General features: G+C 37.3%; 1 protein-coding gene across 6 annotated transcripts in view; it reads left to right on the top strand.

Moving 5' to 3' along the window:
• CNTLN (centlein) overlaps nucleotides 1–19735 on the top strand; it is a 227117-nt gene that overhangs the window by 30743 nt on the left and 176639 nt on the right. For all 6 annotated transcript variants that reach the window (XR_006741321.1, XM_036434125.2, XM_036434127.2 and 3 more), the window contains exon 3: nucleotides 15380–15464. Coding sequence is in view for 5 of the 6 variants with exons in the window: in XM_036434125.2 (XP_036290018.1) it covers nucleotides 15380–15464 (85 nt within the window). In the remaining variant the exon portion in view is untranslated. The remainder of the gene's footprint in view (nucleotides 1–15379; nucleotides 15465–19735) is intronic.

Consider the following 19735-nt stretch of genomic DNA (forward strand, 5'->3'; position numbering starts at 1 on the left):
ATTTCTGTACATTATATTAATGTTTTCATTTAAAATTTTAATTACATTCTTAATATTTATAAAAGCCATTTAAGGTCCTTGAATTCCCTACTTTTATTATCTGAATCATTGATATTTCTCCATGTCATGGATCACATGTTTCTACTTCTTTGCATGCCTGGTAATTTTTTATTGGATCCTAAACATTGTGAATTTTATGTTTTTTAGTGTTGATTATTGTTATACTCCTATAAGGTTAATATTGAGACTATCTTGCATGCAGTTAAGTTACTTGTGGATTGGTTTGATGTTTCTGAGATTTTGTTAGCATAGATCCAGGGTAGCCTTTTTTTCTCTATAGAGTGAATTTAGTGCCAACTATTAAGGCACGACCCTTTTGAGGACTCTACCTAATGTCTGTATATTATGTGTTTTTTTCCACTTTGATGAGAACATGAACTATTTTCACCCCCCAATGACCTCTAGAAATTGTTCAGTTTACTGCTTTATAATGTTTCTCTTCCTTGCATGTAGTATTTTCCTCTCAGGCATGGACAGATCAATTCTCAAACAAAGAGGAACCTCTGGATCTCCCTGTCAGTGTACTCCACTTCCAGTACCATGCCTCACAAATTTTATGTACCATGGCTTTCCTGAACTTCAGTCTATACCTTCTCAACTTAATAAGATCCTGTACTCTCTTTGTAGTTTGTCTTCCTTTATTGTAGCTTGAAGACTGCCTTTCGATAGTAAGCTGTAGAAATCATATAGCTTAACTCATTGGTTTTCTTCCTTTAGGGACCTTGGTCCTTTGCTACTTGTATCCAGTATCTGAAAAAGTTTTGTATAGTTTTCAAGTTGTTTGAGGCAGCATAGTAATCTGACCCAGTTCCTTTCTGTATCTGGAAGTAGAAATTAATTCGGCTTTATTTGCTGAGAAATGACTCAGATCTTTCAGATAGTTTAAACCATATCATGCATTTTGAAAAGTAGTAACTTAATATTAAATTGAAATTATGCCAAGAAAAGAATATTCTGAATCTATGTTATTTAAATGGAAATTATTTTTTTCATTAAAGTACCAGATATAGATATTCAACATATTTTGTTGTTGTTATAATCAGAGTTTTAAATAGACCTCATAATAAAGTAAATCTATGGATATAGGTAATGATGTTTGTATCTGGAAATTCTTAATGGTTATAAATTTTGCCAAAGCATCTGTATTTAAACTTGAGAATATGTGACTTATTTCTCATTACCCAAGTTATATATCTTACACTTCATATATCGATACTTGAGGAATGGTAGATGATGAAATACTGAGGAGGGTATAAGTGAGATTACAGTTGAGTGAGACTGAGTAGAGTTGTAATTATACCAATTAAGAACTACTACAGGTTGTTGAGAGACTTTTTAGTAAAGATCTCTGTTATTCTATGGTTATAATTAATAACTACTCACACATTATAATATTTAGTCATTTAAATAATGGATTTGCTTTCTTTAAAGATTAGCATATAGGTTTCCAAATGTTCTCAATTTGTAGTGCCCTGAGTATCTCAGTAGTATTTTCCCATGGTACTTCAATTTAAAGAGAATTACATGTGTGTTTTATTGGTTAAGCATTTGTTTTAACAACTTAATGACCATTAAAAAACACATATAAGTTAAAAGGAAAATATTTTAATTTTATTCTTTCATTACCATAATTTTGCTAATAAGGTATTTGAGATTGCTACATAGGTACTGGACAGATTTGACAGTGCCACCCTCATTTTTCCCCCCATATGGCTTTTTTTGCTTTCAACTTGACTTTTTTTCACAGCAGTAGTAAAAAACCCAAATTTTATAAATCTATGCTGCCATGAAATGAATGTAGTACAATCTAATGTTGAAACTGTGAAGTAGAACTGTGCAGTGTCCAACATATGTAAGCTATTGCTGTGTTTCCTTCAGACATTTAAAATATCCCACAGCGCCTCTGAATGTTCACTTTACCACTTTTGGGAAGCCTTGGTACACATTCTGGGTACTTGAATTAAGTCATTCTCTTCTAACATTCACTGGAATTTTATGGGGAATTATGATGTGTTTAATATCCTAACTAATTTTTGCACTTCAAGATATATAATCTTTTAAAATTTTTATTGATTAGCAAAATTACAATGGTGAAATAAAGGAATATTTGACTATTTCTTTTCTTTTTTTAAAATGTATTTTATTGATTTTTTACAGAGAGAAAGAGACGGATAGAGACTTAGAAACATCGATGAGAGAGAATCATCGATCAGCTGCCTCTTGCACACCCCCTACTGGGGGACGTGCCCACAATGAAGGTACATGTCCTTGACCGGAATCGAACCCGGGACCTTTCAGTCCACAAACGCTCTATCCACTGAGCCAAACCAGTTTCGGCTTGACTCTTTCTTTCTTTTTTTATTTTTTATTTATTTTATATATATATATTTTATTGATTTTGTACAGAGAGGAAGGGAGAGAGATACAGAGTTAGAAACATCGATGAGAGTCATTGATCAGCTGCCTCTTGCACGCCTCCTACTGGGGATATTCCCGCAACCAAGGTACATGCCATTGTCTGGAATCAAACCCGGGACCCTTCAGTCCCCAAGCCAACGCTCTATCCATTGAGCCAAACTGGTCCCGGCTTTTTTTTAAAAATATATTTTATTGATTTTTTTACAGAGAGGAAGGGAGAGGGATAGAGAGCCAGAAACATCGATGAGAGAGAAACATAGACCAGCTGCCTCCTGCACACTCCCTACTGGGGATGTGCCCGCAACCAAGGTACATGCCCTTGACCACAATCGAACCTGGGACCCTTCAGTCCACAGACCGACACACTATCCACTGAGCCAAACCAGTTTTGGCTTGACTATTTCTTGATGAAGAAGTGTTTATAGCAGAGACTTCATGGAAAATCCTATCTATTAAAAGAGTAATATACAGATTGACCATCACTTCAACACACACCATGGCTGCCCCCATGTGGTCAAAGGTCCTGCCCACATGTGGACACAAGATGACCACCACAAGATGGCCAGCAGGGAAGGGCAGTTGGGCAGGGACCAGACCTGCAAGGAAGAGCAGTTGGGGGCAATCAAGCCTGCAGGGGAGGGCAGTTAGGGGTGACCAGGCTAGCATAGGAGGGAAGTTGGGGGCAAACAGGCTGGCAGGGGAGCAGTTAGATATCAATTAGGCTGGCATGCAGAAGTGGTTAGGGGCAATCAGGAAGGCAGGCAGGTGAGCAGTTGGAAACTACTGAATTGTGAGTCAGATATCCCTCAAGGGGTACAAGATTGGAGAGGGTGCAGGTTGGCTGAAGGACAACCTCCCACCCCAGTGCACAAATTTTGTGCACCAGGCCTCTACTTACTGAATAAATTGGTTTGTGTACCATGTTTACAAATAACCTGGAACACAGAAATCATGAATGAATAAAATATTAAAAAATTATATTAAATGGGATAAGAATGAAGTACAAGGTAGTGTGAATAAACAGAAAAGAAAAGGATGAATTTTATTAGTGGGATGTAAAAGAGAAAATAATTATGACAATCTGTGCTGTTATTGGATTTGTCTTGTAATGGACTGAGGATATTCCTGATTGCTCCTTAAAGATATCTGCCCACTGAACTATACTAAACTGTACTATGACTTTAAATTTTTATTTTTAAATTTATATTTTATAAGAATGTATATTTTAAAAAGTATATGGGAAATATTTTTGTGTAATGTTATGATAAGGACATATTTGTAACTCCATATGTTGATGGTTTAATATATCATAGAACATCCATAATTATAATAGCTTATTATAATCATCAGCTTTTATTATGGGTCATACACAGAGTCAATAGGAGAAAGTGTTACATAAAGGAGAGAGAAAAATTGTGTGAGAAGGAGAAGCCAATGAGGAAGTCAAATACGATTGTGTGTGAAGGGGATAAGATTTAAAAAAAAAGTTAATAGGGGTAACCAGACAAGCAGGGAAGGGCAGTTTGAGGTGGCCAGACCAGCAGGGGAGGACAGTTAGGAGGATCAGGCAGGCATCAAAGTGGTTAGAGCAGACAGGCAAGTGAGTGGTTAGGAGCCAGGGGTCCTGGATTATGAGAGGGATATCCCCTAAGGGCTCCTGGATTGGATAGGGTGCAGATCAGGAACCGCCCCCATACATGAATTTTGTGCACCGGGCCTCTAGTCCTATATAATAAAGAGGTAATATGCAAATTAATCCTTATGCCATCACAAGATGGCTGTGCCCACAGTGGAGGTGGGGTTCCCATAACACAAGATGGCTGTACCCATAGCAGAGGCGGGGTTCTCATAACATAAGATGGCTGTGCCTATAGCAGAGACATGATTCCTGTAAGGAGCCATATGAACAAGCAGCAGAGACCTGAGGCTACATGGCGCCAGGCCGGGGCGGGGGACCTGAGGCTGTACCCCCCACTTGGCAGGGCTTGAAGAGGGACCTCAAGGTGCCCCCTCCTAGCCCACTCTCGGCCAGGGGATCTCAGGCCATGCCCCCTCCCCCAGTGCCAGGCCAGGGGACCTGAGGCTGCTCCCTCAGCCCAGCGTGGTTTGATGGGGGATTTTAAGGTGCGTCCCCCTGCTCAGCAAGGCTTGACGGGGCCCTGAGGCTGTGTCCCCCACTGGGTAGGGCTTGAAGGGAGACCTGAGGCTGCACCCCTCACCCGGCGCTGGGCCAGGGGACCTGAAGGTGTGCTCCACCCTCCCCAGTGTGCTGGCCAGGTCTGCATCTCACCCATTGGGGGTGGGGCCAGCCGAGTCTGGGTCTCACGCAATTTTGAGGTGCACACAGGTGGGTGGGGACCTAATTCTGGGTACTGTGGTGCACCCCAGACTCTGACAGGAGGAAGGTTTTCATATACATTTTACTAATTTTCTTCCACTTCTGACACTTATAGAGAAAGGGCAAATAGCAATATCAAAATATTTCCTCTAATTCCCTTTTAGTGTGTATGAATTTCATGCACTGGGCCACTAGTCTATAATAATAAAAGTGTAATATGCAAATTGACCAAACGGCCTAATAGCAAAAGAGCCATCTGAACAACCACGTTATGACACCCACTGGTGCCAGACCAGTCAAGGCTGCTGTAATGTGATTGGTCAGGGAGCCTCACCATCACCCCATGACCGCCCCTCAGAGGGAGGTCCAGGCCACTGGCAGGTGGGCGATCAATCAGGGGGTTCCACAGTCCCCCCAAAGAAGGAGGCCCAGACCACCCTCTGCAGGGTGATCAATCAGGGGGCTTCATGGAACTGAGGAACTGGAGGGGGGAGCAGGCTGTGGTGGCAGATGGAGACAGCACCAGGCTAAGGCTGCCAGGCCAAGGCGGGTGCTGGCAGGGGCTGGGCCGAGAGACAGCTGGGCTGGGAGGCAGCTGGGGCTGTGAAGGCCTACCCTTGCATGATTTTCATACATCAGGCCTCTAGTCTTCTACATAATAGACTTCCAAGAGTAGTTCTTAGCCTTTTTGACGTAATTTTTATTAGCAGTTTACTAATCCTTAAAACAATGTATATTGTATTAAGTTTGATTATTTAAATTTAGAAGAAAACAAGTGTGGTGATGGCTAGAGAGAGAGAGAGTGAGGGGCTGGGTGGAGGTGGTTAAATGGAAGGCTGGGGGGGATTGAGAGGACATCTGTAATAGTGTCAGCAGTAAATAAATAAAAAAAATTATCTAAATCTCAAATTAAAGTTGTTCAGATTTTAACAATGGTAATATCTTTTACTTTCCATATGTATAATTTTAAATAAAGCATACACATTTATTTATATTTATTTATACACATAAATTACTTTCTTATTTTCTTTTAGTTTTAAACACCTTATCTTTGTGTAAATCTTGAAGGCTTGCTTTGCTTTCTTTTTGAATATTCTGTGCTTACTATCTGACAGGATTCTTCATACTTTTTTTTCTCATGGCCTGCTTTCCTGTTTTCAGTGGTCCTTCCTTCTCTAACTCTCTCCCTCTCTTTCTCTCTCTCTCCAGTCTGGACATGACAATTTAATTTTGGAAAATACGATAAAAAGGAATAAAAAGAAAAGCAAGATGATTTTTATTAATTATTACATATTTGTTTAGGACACACATGCTACACCCTTGAAATACTTGTTGTTCAAGATTAAATGTCATAAAGGATAAGATTATCTCATGTTTATGTTTTTATTTTAAGTTTAGATGCTTAATAAGCAGACTGTTGTTATAAGGTTATATTATATATTTTTGTCACTGGGAAAACCTCCCTACTGCTCCATTCAACTTCTAAACACATGGGTTGCACAGCTGCTATATGGCTGTACACGGTCCCATGTGTATTAAGCCAACACAGCCTGAAAAAGGGTTGCATTTTGGAGCATGATAGTAGCATGGCTCGTTGGAGACCCCAGAAGTGTAGCTGCCAGAATTCTTCCATCTGGTAGCAGTGCTGCTAGGCAGCTCAACACAGGATATAAATATTATTTTGCAGTTGAGCACTCTTCCTGTTGCAACAGCCATAAATACCTACGAGAAATGTGAATGAATGGGAATATGGTCAAAGGAACTAATAGTGTTTAATTGGAACCCCTCTACTGTTTAAGGTGAAAGATCATGCAATAAAGTATGAAGAAACACATGCTAACTCTTACTCTATAGATACAAGAAGCTAATTGCAGTTTTAAAAAATTAGTATTTATATGTATTGCAAAAGTTACACAGAAATACAGTTTTTGTTTTTGAAGTAAAATAATTGTGATGGTCTTCATTTGTTGAAAGTTTATTTCTTGTTTCATTAAAAATTTCCTGAACATTGAACGTAAGTCAACATTCCATAGAGAAGGAAGTATTATGCAGTTTGCATGTGTGCATATCTGCATATTGGAGCACAAAATATTGACATGATAATTGCAGTCAAGCCTGAGTGAACAGTGGCCTGTGGGAATTCAGCTGGTGTTGTACCAACTGGATGGCTGCGCAGGACACAGTTTGAAATGCAAGGTGCAAGTTAGCACTTTATTCAGCACAGGCAGGCATCATTTAAAAATCCTTGGGGGCAACCCTGGTGATGTGCAGATGTTAAAACAGTCTGTTCTGAAGTGCTGATATTTTTGAACACTGTAAGAGACTTCTAGATTCTGGGTGAAAAATATTTGCACAATTATTAAAGACGTATAATAATTCCAACATTTTAATGGATGTTTTAGATAATGTTGAGTATATGCAGTAGTTTCTAGATATGTAGTTAAAAGAGAAAAACAAGGAAATCAGCAACTAAAGCCATTTAATTTCAAAATATAAAACAGAAGAGGTTTTATTTTGAGTTAAGCATTGTATTTTTAGAAATGACACTGAATGAGTTATGATACTAAAACTAAGGTACATTATTCAGTGGAATAGTAAATCTAGAGTTATGTTCTATTAAATGATTACTTCTCTGTTTAAAGAGTTAATCTCTGCACCATAATTTACAAATTCAGATTCAACTGTAGCCTAATTCTATTCTTTGTTCTGATTTTGAATTACTTAATTGAATAGGGGGGAAAATCAGTTATTTTTCATATTTTAGGTTGACCTTTTCAGCACAGGTTTTGGCTTTCACATATAGTTGGAATATAGTTTTAATATATTATTGAAAAATAAATGTAATAGTTAGAAATTCTGTATTATATTACAATTATGTGCTGATCTTAAAGCAAAACATATATTTTAACTATACTTGGACTTTCACAATATTTTATACTAAAGTTTTATATGTATTAGAAACTTTTGATACAATAACTTATTTTTATTCAGAATATGTTTCAATTGCTCTTTTTTACAGGAGAGTAAAGTTTTCAGGTTTTTTTCTTCTGCAAGTTTTTATGTTATTCAAACATACAGTTCTAGTAATTTATTATGCATATTTAAAATAGTAAAACAATTATAAAACAGTTTGTGAATAAAAGGATAAATAAATTATTTGATAATGGTATGATTTTCATTTCCCTAAACTTTCATTATATCAATCTTACTGTTTTAGAATTTTGACGTTTATTAGAAATTAAGAATGCATTTAAACGGAAAACCATTACTAATGATAAAATCTACATTTTAATAGATTTTGTATTCAAAAGAAAAGGACATTAGTCCAACTACGTTTATTTTGTGCGTTATTATCTATTTGTTAATTAAGAATAATCAGTGTCAATAAGTTTGTTTTTTATTTTCTTTTTTTCTAATTCAAACCAATATCATTGTCTCATTTAGACTCTAATATTTCATTTTTGACATCTCATTAAAAATAGGCTCAAACCCAGAAAATAAAATCTTGACATATTGTATAATATATGCCATGGTCTATCACACAATAAAATTTTGATTCTTAATGGTTCAGAATAATATCTCAGATTTTTGAATTTAGAAAAATGGCAAAATATTAACATGGTAAATCATGTGGATAAATACAGCAATGTTAAAAGTTTAAATGGGTAATACTCTTGGGAAAAGTGATTGGTGCTTTAAACTTGTACAAATCTGACAGCCTTTCTTCACTTCATTTTTCATCCTAAAGAAGTCTGCAGATATTCTTTGCTCCCATCATTATTGCACATCAGTGGTTCTAATTAGCTAAACAAGAGTTTGTCTCAGTCATTGATCATCATCAACTTCTTGACAGTATCTCTTTTTTTAGGAACCCTTTATCATGTTTTGTAAGTCCATAAATATATATTATCAATAATTGAATTGACCGAATAGTTTGGTGATTTTTTAAACTTCAAATAACCTTTTTTATTATATAATTTTAATTAAAAATATTATATTCATAGTGTAGCTGTTAACTCTTGGGAGTTGTGAAAATATTAGATTTACTATACCACCAGGAGGAGCTGCTGCACAAATCTCTAAATAAATTTTCAAATTGTGTGTTTTTTTTTAAAAATTGAAACTATAATATAATATCTAATTTTTGATGTTTTTGGTTATAAAATATATAATTTATGTGCATTTTTGAAGTTTATATTCTATTTGAAGTTTTACATTTCATTTTTTATGTTCTTTCAATATCATATTACTCAGCTTAATCTATTGAGAAATATGTCAGTTATTGTTATTTGAGTGACTCACAGACTTGAGTGCATTATCAGAATCACTTGAGGCTTTGTGTCTTTAATTTGGGCTTTTATAACAGAATACCATAGAATAGGTGGCTTAAGACAAACATTTATTTTTCTGGAGGCTAGGAAGTCTAATACCAAGATACCTGCCAATTTCATTCCTTGGAGAGTTCATTGCATATAGCTGATTTCTTGCTATATCTTCCAGGGCAGAGAGAGGGAGAGATAGAGAGATAGAGACAGAGATAGAGATAGGTAGATATATCATCTTTCTAATGTTTCTTCATATAAGGGTACTAATTACATTCTTGAGGACTGCACGCACCTTCATGACCTCCCAAAGGCTCCACCTTCAAAAACCATCACATTGGGGGTTAGGGCTTCAGCATATGAATATGAAAGAAACCTTCAGTTCATAGCATCTTGTTGTTAAACACAGACTGCTGAGCACTACACTCAGTGATTTTGCTCTATTCTGGGTGGAAGGTGGAGCCTTAATAAATAATTCCTAGATGATGCTGATGCAGCTTTTCTGGTTACCCACACTATGAGAACCACTAGGTTAGACCATGATTGAATTGTGTACGAACTGCGTCATAGGAGATGAATAGCCTGGTAGCAAGCTCATTTGGAAGCTGTTAATTTTTTTTGTTTGGATTTTGTGACATAAAATCCCATTGAAAAGGACCACCAGAATTTATTTTTACATTAGTGGGGATTTTACTCTTATTGAAGAAGGGTGTATTAGAAAGACTTTATCCTTGTAATTAAACTAATTCCTGGTAAGTTAAAAATAGATTGATAGTATATCTAGAAAGGAACTTACAGAGGGAGTTTCTTACTGGAATTAATGTCTTGGCTGTCTCAACTTGGGTCTTTGTTCCAGGGTAAACCTATCATGCCTTGTTCTTTAGGATTTGAAGTCATATTTCTCCTTGAATGGATCTACCATTTTTTTTGTAATTCTCATGATTTCATAATGGTATATTTAAAAAATCAAGTAATGATTTGAGGTTATATGTTAGTGACAAATGATAAACAAAGGGCATATATTTATTTAATATATAAAAAGCAGATAAAATATGGTAGATACATTGATAGGCAATGGCAAATTAGAAGAAAAAGGAATTTCAATTTCTGAAAGTTTAGTACACTTAATTTTACTATTAATAAAAAAAACAAAAAGAAAAAGAAAACCTAGTTGAAAACAGTGATATGCATTAAATGTGCTGGTAATGCTTGGTAAATAGAAAATAAAATAATAAAGCAGGATAAAGTACAAACAGTAAGTCATACTATGTTTGAAAAAAATGTCAAATGTGGTTTATTTCAACTTTCTGCTATTTGTGCTTACACCCAGAGGACTGTAGATGACTAGAGTAAAACTGTGAACCATGATGATGGGCTTATATAATTGTACTATATAAGGGACCCAGTGCATGAATTCGTGCACCTTAAAAGGAATTGTGGGCCAAGAGGCTGCAGTGGGTATAGGGGTAGGTCTTGACCCATCCTCGTGCCCTGCCCAGCCCTTCCTGTTGTGGCCCCCAGTCCCCTGTCTGCCAGCAGCCCCATTCCCACCATCACTGCTCCAACATGTTGATGGCACTGGCTCCGCTTGCACCCGCCGACAGTGCGGAGCCATTGGGGCTAGAGCCAGCAGCGGGTGTGAGTAGGACTGGTGGCATCAGTGGATGCAAACATCAGCTGCTGCCGAAATTGTCCTGCAGGAGCAAGGGGAGGTGGAGGGACTGGCACTGGGTGCCAGTAGCGTGTGCAAGCCGTGGCTCCAGGGCCAGCTGTGGGTGAGAGCAGCTGCTTTCTTTCAGGAGTTGGGAGCCCCACCCCACTCTCTGGTTTCAAACAATGAGCCTGGCTATGATACTCCATGTTGAGCAGGACAAGTATTTCTTACTATTCCCAGGAGCCAAGCTCTTTTCCACCTTAGACTGCAACATCCACAACCATAGCATTATATTTCTGTTTAGTTTATGATTTTCAGAGATGTGGCTTTTTCTTCTTAATTTTTTAAAAAATTTATTGATTTGTAAGAGGGAAGGGTAGGGTGGTTAAGAGGTCCTTCTTTTTTTTCTTTATCCTTTTTTGTAGCTGAATAATATTCCATTGTGTAAATGTACCATAGCTTTTTTATCCATTTATCTTCTGATGGGCCTTTGAGTTGTTTCCAGATTTTAGTTATCTATATTCACTGAGTGACCAGATTAACATGATCTCTGAACACATAATAATCCGGCCACTCTGTGTGTGTGTGTGTGTGTGTGTGTGTGTGTGCGCGCGCGCGCACGCGCGCGCGTGCATGCGCTTGTGTGTATGTGTATTAGAGGCCTGGTGCATGAATTTGTGCATGGGTGGGGTCTGGCCAACCTGGTCCAACTCCTGGTCAAGGAGACAAAAAAAGTCTATGAGTGAACTAAGAAGGAACAAGACAAATGCTTGTCTTCATGGAGCTCACACTGTAAGAAGGTTAGGTCAGGGATGAGAATTCAAAATTTCCACCAGCACAGACCTGAGGTGCCGCTTCTCAGAGCGGCCAGAGATATACCCAATATTGGACTGTGGGTGGTGCCACCATGAAGGTAGGGCCGTTCTAGATTTCTCAGGAGCCAGTGGCTGCTTAGGAAGTGGAGCTTTTGACACTGACTGGCATAGAAACCAATCAAGCAGAACCAAATCTGGGTGAACTGCGAGGAGCCAATGGCTGTCTAGGAGTTGGAGATTTTGATGTTGACTGGCATGGAAACTGAACCTAATCTGGGTGAACTGCGAAGGCAGAACCTAAGGTGGGGGCTGAGGAGAGGTTATAAGGGCAACAGCTGTTTGGTGTAAGGTGTGAGAAAGCTGTTCAATTAAAAAATATATATATATATATTTATTTTAAAGAGTGCTTTTTTATTTTATTTATTTATATTTTATTGATTTTTTACAGAGAGGAGGAGAGAGAGATAGAGAGCTAGAAACGTCGATGAGAGAGAATCACCGACCAGCTGCCTTGACCGGAATCGAGCCTGGAACCCTTCAGTCTGCAGACCAACGCTCTACCACTGAGCCAAACCAGTTTCGGCTATATTGATTTTTTTATAGAGAGGAAGAGAGAGGGATAGAGAGTTAGAAACATTGATGAGAGAGAAACATCGACCAGCTGCCTCTTGCACATCACCTACTGGGGATGTGCTAGCAACCAGGGTACATACCCTTGACCAGAATCAAACTGGATCCTTGCAGCCCACAGGCCAACACTCTATCCATTGAGCCAAACTGGTTTCGGCAAGCTGTTCAATTTTAATGACTGTTTTGGCAGTATAGTGCATATGGCTGGCTATCAGTCCAGAAATAGGGATTATGTACTTTTGCTGCCAAAACCATCTCCGCCTGCTGAAAAAGGCCTTTCCACACCCCATTTAAGCAATTCTATATAATCTATCTAAACTAATAAAAGGGTAATATGCTAATTAGACTAGGTAGACTGGCCTTTTTCCAATGTCTTACTTTTTTCCGAACAAAGCCATGGTGGTGGGGGCTGAGGCATAGGCAGTTAGAGGTGATTAGGTTAGCAGGGGTGAGTAGTTAGTGGCAAGATCAGGCCAGCAGGGAGTTAGGGGTGACCAGGCTGGCAGGGGAGGGCAGTTGGGGGTGACAGCCTGGCATGGGACGACCAGGCTGGCAGAGGAGGGCAGTTGGGGACATTAGGCAGGCAGGCAGGTGAGTGGTCAGGAGCCAGTGGTCCTAAATCTGCAGTCAGACATCCACCGAGGGGTCCCAGATTGGAGAGAGTGCAGGCTGGACTGGGGAACCCCCCCCCCCCCCCATGCACGAATTTCAGGCACCAGGCCTCTAGTCCTATATAATAAAAGCCCAATATATTAATACTAAGTGTCCTGTCATCCAGTCATCTGTTCAATCAAAGTGTAATATGCTAATGATATGCTAAGACCACCCAACCGCTTGCTATGATATGTACCGACCACCATGGGGCAGTTGACCAGTCGCTATGATGTACACTGACCACCAGGGGGCAGACGCTCCGACCAATAGGTCCTGCTGATTGGGACTGAACAAGATAGGCTGGACATGCCCTGGAGCCTTCCTGCAGTCCCTCCCAAGCTGGCCAACCTCCTGTGTCCTTTCCTGGCTCCGATTGTGCACCAGTATGATCCCTCTGCCTGGCCTGCATTCTCTTGCAATCCAGGACCCCTTGGGGGATGTCAGAGAACCAGTTTTGGCCCTCTCCTGAAGGCCAGGGGCCTCTAGTTGTAAATAATTCTTATATGGACATAGGGATTATTCTTTTTTATTGGTCTTTCAGGATTCTTAGGATATATTTCCAGAAGTGGGATTGCTGGGTCAAATGGCAATTCCATTTTTAATTTTTTGAGGAAACTCTATATTGTTTTCCATAGTGACTGTGCCATTTTGCATTCCCAATAGTAGTGAACTAGGGTTCCCTTTTCTCCAAATCATCACCAGCTCTTGTCAATCGGTTGATTTGTTGATTATAGCCTTTCTGGTGTGAGATGATACCTCATTGTTGTTTGTATTGTTGGTTTCTTTAAAAAGAGATGTTATTTTTTTAAAAATATATATCTTTATTGATTTCAGAGCAGAAGGGAGAGGTAGAGGGAGATAGAAACATCGATGATGAGAGATAATCATTGATTTACTAGGGATCGAGCTCACAACTCTGGCATGTGTCCTTGACTGGAATTGAACCTGGGTCCCTTCAGTCTGTAGGCAGACACTCTATCCATTGATTGGCTAGGGAAACCACATTGTTGTTTTAATTTTCATTTCTCTGATGACTAATGACATTAAGCATATTTTTTTTAAATGTTTTTTTTGGCTATTTGTACATCCACTTTGGAGCAGTGTCTATTCAAGTCCTTTGCCCAGTTTTTGAATTACATTGTTTTTATAGTGTTGAGCTGTATGAGTTCTTGTATATTTTGAAAACTAACCCCTTATCAGATATATCATTGGCAAATATGTTCTCTCATACAGTCGGTTCTCTTTACATTGTGCTGGTGGTTTCCTTTGCTGTGCAGAGATTTTTAGTTTGGTATAATTCCAATTGTTTATTTTTCCATGTGTTTCTCTTGATCTAGAATGTATGATCTTTTTAAGGTATATATTTGTTAATATTTTGTGGAGGATTTTAGCATCTTTGTTCATCAGAGATATTGGTTTGTAATATTATTTCTTAGCATCTTTGTTCATCAGAGATATTGGTTTGTAATATTATTTCTTAGCATCTTTGTTCATCAGAGATATTGGTTTGTAATATTATCTGGCTTTGCAAGAGCTTGGAAGTCTTCCTTGCTCTTGAATTTTTTGGATTAGTTTGAGGATAGGTGTTAGTTCTTTGAATGTTTGGTAAAACTCACCTGCTGTGGTATGTATTGGGGTGATGACCAAGCTCAGTCATACTGATCTGCTCTTCAATCTCTCCCCCAATGACACTTCAGACTCTTTTCAGGTGATTTCAGTTTATCCCTCTTTCCCTCCACAGAAGCCTTGGTAAGAGCCTGCAAACGAAAACCTCGTGCTTTGCTTTTTGTTTAAAGAAACAAAACAAAACAAACAGCGCTGATTCTCCCTGGTAGATAGAAGCTCCACTGTCTTTCACAGCTGTATGTTATATGGGCTGCTGTTCTTGGCTCTGGTGCTATGGGCTGCGGCTTGCCTCTTGTGGGAGCTGGCCCTGCCCTTCTCGGGACCAAATTCCTCCTACCTATCTCGAGGTGGTCTGTGCCCTTCCTTGTTGAAAGTCTCCTCTTCAGCTAATCTTCAGTTGGTAATTCAAGGTGAATGGTCCCCACTTTAGTTTTATTTCCAGTTTGGTTCTGGAAGGAGGTGCAAGAAAGATCCACCTATTTTGCTGCCATCTTTGAAATGTCCAAAATTTTATTCTTAATATAACTTCCTATATAAAATGTTTGTTAAGATATATTTGTATATTATTTTAAATTTGTAATACAATGGGTAATGTTACACATGTTTTAAATATTCTTATGTAACTAAATCTGGAATTAAATTATTTAAAATGAAGTTGTTTTAGTTGTGAGCAGTTCTAAGTTTTGACACTTGCCATATGGTTTCTGACTGGGCTGTCAACCCCAGATAACTTAATTTTCTATATTTCAAAGTGACACTTATTATCAGGATGTGAAATTCTAAAGGATTAGTTACCAGTTATGACTAATAAACTCTCAATGTGTGTGTGCATATTTTAAAATTTATTTATTATTATTTCTAGAGAAAAACAGAAAACTGAAGCTAAAGACAGAAAAGTTTTAGAAATTCTACAAGTCAAGGATGCTAAAATACAAGAATTGGAACAGGTTGGTGTTACAATAGGAAATACTATCGATATAACCACTATAATTGTTTTAGTAGATGTTTGCATTATTTTAAATTATTTTCTGCCATAATGTGCATTAAGAATACAAGGGCCATTATGTTAAACCATTACTATTTTGAAACTATTATAGTTGGATTATTCTTTATAGTTATACTTAGCTTATAGCCTCTTATTTTCTGAATTACTAGGCTGTGTTATTTATATATTAAACTCTTAAGATTGTATTATAGTTTTATAGTAGTATCTAGCAGTTATTGTTTTATTGAATTTTGTCTTTTATTTATAGCAGTTATCATTCACTTCTGTTTTCTCTTTAAGATGTAGATATTTAATGTTATAGTTAGAGGGAAGGGTTTAAACAGTGAGAATTCTAAGAACAAGGTATTTGCTGATATTGTTAATTGGTGAGAGGAAGAGAAAATTTCAGAAAAAAAGATGAAATGACAGGGAAGAAGAGAGGGAAGTTTATATACTTTAATATCTTATGAATTAAAAAAAAGGAGTTTTAAGAAGCAAAATGTTATTGTAAAATGCTGCAAAAGTGGGGTTTGTGAAGAAGATTAAATTTAGCAATAGTGATATGTTTAGTGGTTTTATAAAGCAATACAAGGATAATTGGTATATGACATTTTAAGAGATCCCTTAATTCTAACAAATAGAAAAGAATGAGGGATTATATAGTAAAGAGAAAAAAGATTCTGCACTTAAAATATTTGAAAGTAATGGAGAAAAAAATTACACAATGCAAAAGGATTTGATTGAGTTAGCAGATCTATATAAAGGTGGAGACCATGAGACTAAGAAGATTATAAGATTCAGTACATTCATTCTAATTTTTCATCTTTTTTATTTTATATTTTTTAACTTTATTTTTTATTGTTTAAAGTATTACATATAGTAAATAGTACATATCTCCCTTTTCCCCCCATTGACCTTCCTCCAACTTCCCTACCCCCTGTCTTAGGTCCATTGGTTGTGCTTATATGCATGCACACAAGTCCTTCAGTTTATCTTTTTCCCTCCATTCCCAGCCTTCCCACTGTAATTTGACAGCTTTATTGCCTCTGTATCTATCTTTTTGTTCATCAGGTTTTAATGTTCTTTATTTTCCATAAACGAATGAGATCATGTGGTATTTTTCTTTCATTGTGTTTCACTTAACATAAAGCTCTCCAGGTCCATCCATGCTGCTGCAGATAGTAAGAGTTCCTTCTTTTTTATAGAAGCGTAGTATTCTATTGTGTAGATGTACCATAGTTTTCTTATCCACTCATCTGCTGATGGGCATTTAGGCTATTTCCAAATCTTAGCTATGGTAAATTGTGCTGCTACGAACATAGGGGTGCATATATCCTTTCTGATTGGTGTTTCTAGTTTCTTGGGATATATTCCTGGAAATGGGATTACTGGGTCAAATGGGAATTCCATTTTTAGTTTTTTGAGGAGACTCCATACTGTTCTCCACAGTGGTTGCACCAGTCTGTATTCCCACCAGCAGTGGACAAGGGTTCCTTTTTCTCAGCATCCTCACCAGCACTTGTTGTTTGTTGATTTGTTAATGATTGCCATTCTGACAGGTGTGAGATGGTACCGAATTGCCGTTTTGATTTGCATCTCTCTGATAATTAGTGACTTTAAGCATGTTTTCATATGTCTCTTGGCCTTCCTTCGGTCTTCTTTCAAAAATATCCTATTTAGGTCTATTGCCCTTTTTTTTTTATTGGATTATTTATCTTCCTTTTATTAAGTTGTATAAGTTCCTTGTAGATGTTGGAGATTAAACCTTTATCAATGATAACATTTGCAAATATATTATCCCATACAGTGGGCTTTCTTGTTGTTGTTTTTTTTGTTTTTTTTATGGTTTCTTTTGCTGTAAAAAAGCCTTTTATTTTGATGGAAACCCATTTGTTTATTTTCTCCTTAGCTTCCATTGCCCTAGAGGTGGGATCAGTGAAGAAATTGCTTCGGCATTATGTCTGAGATTTTGCTGTCTATGGATTCCTCCAGTATTTTATGGTTTCCCATCTTATGTTTAAGTCCTGTATCCATTTTGAGTTTATTTTTGTGTATGGTGATCTAGTTTAATTTTTTTGCATGTATCTGTCCAATTTTCCCAACACCATTTATTGAAGAGACTGTCTTGACTCCCATTTTATGTTCATGCCTTCTTTGTCAAATATCAATTGAGCATAGTGGTTTGGGTTGATTTCTGGGTTCTCTAGTCTATTGCGTTGGTATGTATGCCTTTTCTTGTGCCAGTACCAGACAGATGAGAACAGTGGCTTTGTAATACTGCTTCATATCTGGGGTTGAGATCCCACCTACTTTGTTTGGTCGATTTGCATAATAGGCTTTTATTATATAGGATGGCTACTTTTCACTTCTCTCTGTAGAAAGTAGAAAGGTATTTTTCTCCAATTTTTCCTGTGACAACCAGGTTCAAGTATATAAAACTTTTGAAAGATTGGAGCTCCCCTAGTGCTGGCCCTCCTGGACTTTTTAACTCGGAAACGTATGTACACAAATCCTCCAGCAATTCATTAATTGTAGATTAGGTTTTCTCCTGCTCTGGCACTGGTTCCCATGAAGTTTTCTTCTCCTGGATTTCTGCTCTGGTACCTTGTGATTTTCTGTATCTGTCTGTCTAACTACCCAGTTTTGGGAACAATAGTTTGCCCTATGACTTCAGTTACCTGATGGATCTAAAAAGAGTTGTTGATTTTCAGTTGTTTGGCTTTTTCATGTGTTCAATAGGAGAGACAACTTCCAAGATCCTTACATGCTGGGTTAGAAACCAGGAAGTCCTTCATTGTTTTTTGTTGTTTTACTGAATAATATTAACTAGCTATTAATTTTCAAAACTTGTAGCTCATGGAATAGAGTAAAAGTTAAAAATGACAACTCCTTTAGCTTATGTAACTCTCAAATTATTAGAAAGTTCACCCCAGTCAATTTAATAACTTAAAAAATTAAATATATACTAGCCAATAAAATATAAATGGATAAATACGTAAATTATTAGAAAGTTACACAGAACACACACACTATGTTTTTAGCTGGTTGTGCAAAAACTTTTATAGAAGTGGAGTCTAGCCGAAACTAGTTTGACTCAGTGGATAGAGCATCAACCTGCGGACTGAAGGGTCCCGGGTTAAATTCCAGTCAAGGGCATGTACAATACCTTGGTGGCAAGCACATCCCCAGAAGAGGATGTGCAAGAGGCAGCTGATCGATGATTCTCTCTCATCAATGTTTCTAACTCTCTATCCCTCTCTCTTCCTCTCTATAAAAAATCAATAAAATGTATTTAAAAAAAGAAAACAAAAAGAAAAAGAAAAAAGAAGTGCAGTCTAATATAACAGTTAATCGGTAGTAGTGTAAAAATTGTCATATAACTTTTTAAGAAATATATATTTTATTGATATTTCACAGAGAGGAGGAAAGGAGAGAGATAGAGAGCTAGAAATGTTGATGAGAGAGAAACATCAACCAGCCGCCTCTTGCACACCCCCTACTGGGGATGTGCCCGCAACCAATGTACATGCCCTTGACCGGAATCGAACCTGGGACCTTTCAGTCTGCAGGCCGACGCTCTACCACTGAGCCAAACCGGCCTTGGCCATATAACTTCTTTTGGTAAGAGTATGCTTTAGCCTTTTCATTGTCATTTATAAAATAATAACTGACATATAATAAATCCCCCTCCTAATATTGTATTAAATAATATGACTCTGCTAATAACCTATATATTGCATTTAATTAGATGATGATTGCTCGTTAACATTATATGTTCCTATTTTCTTACCTTCTTGGAAGCTCAAAAGTTTAGGTTCTCAATTATAATTAGTTTTCGTACCCCTTTCTCTTTTTCCACTCACCATTTTTTTTTTTTACTTGTGATTTCATTACTTATCTTTTTTTTTTTAAATTAAAACTTTCATGTCCATTTAAAAGTAGGTTATATAAATAATATATTAACTTTGCTCAAGTATTGCCTGATAGAATTTTAAGTTTTATACTGCTGCTCCACCTCTTTTCCTGCTTCATACTCACTATCATTTCTCTTTACCCTATAGACTTCTTTCTGTTGACCATGATGTGAATTATTAATTTCATGGCTTATTCATAATAAATTATTTGTTCCAGACATACTTTCTCTTGTCACCCTTTTTACTTTATGGTTCCTCTGAGTTCTGTTTACTATTTTAATATTAACCCAAGCCAGACCATTAAGAATGTACTCTATCT

Source organism: Pipistrellus kuhlii, unplaced genomic scaffold (assembly GCF_014108245.1).
Source record: "Pipistrellus kuhlii isolate mPipKuh1 unplaced genomic scaffold, mPipKuh1.p scaffold_m20_p_12, whole genome shotgun sequence".
Lineage (NCBI taxonomy): Eukaryota > Metazoa > Chordata > Mammalia > Chiroptera > Vespertilionidae > Pipistrellus > Pipistrellus kuhlii.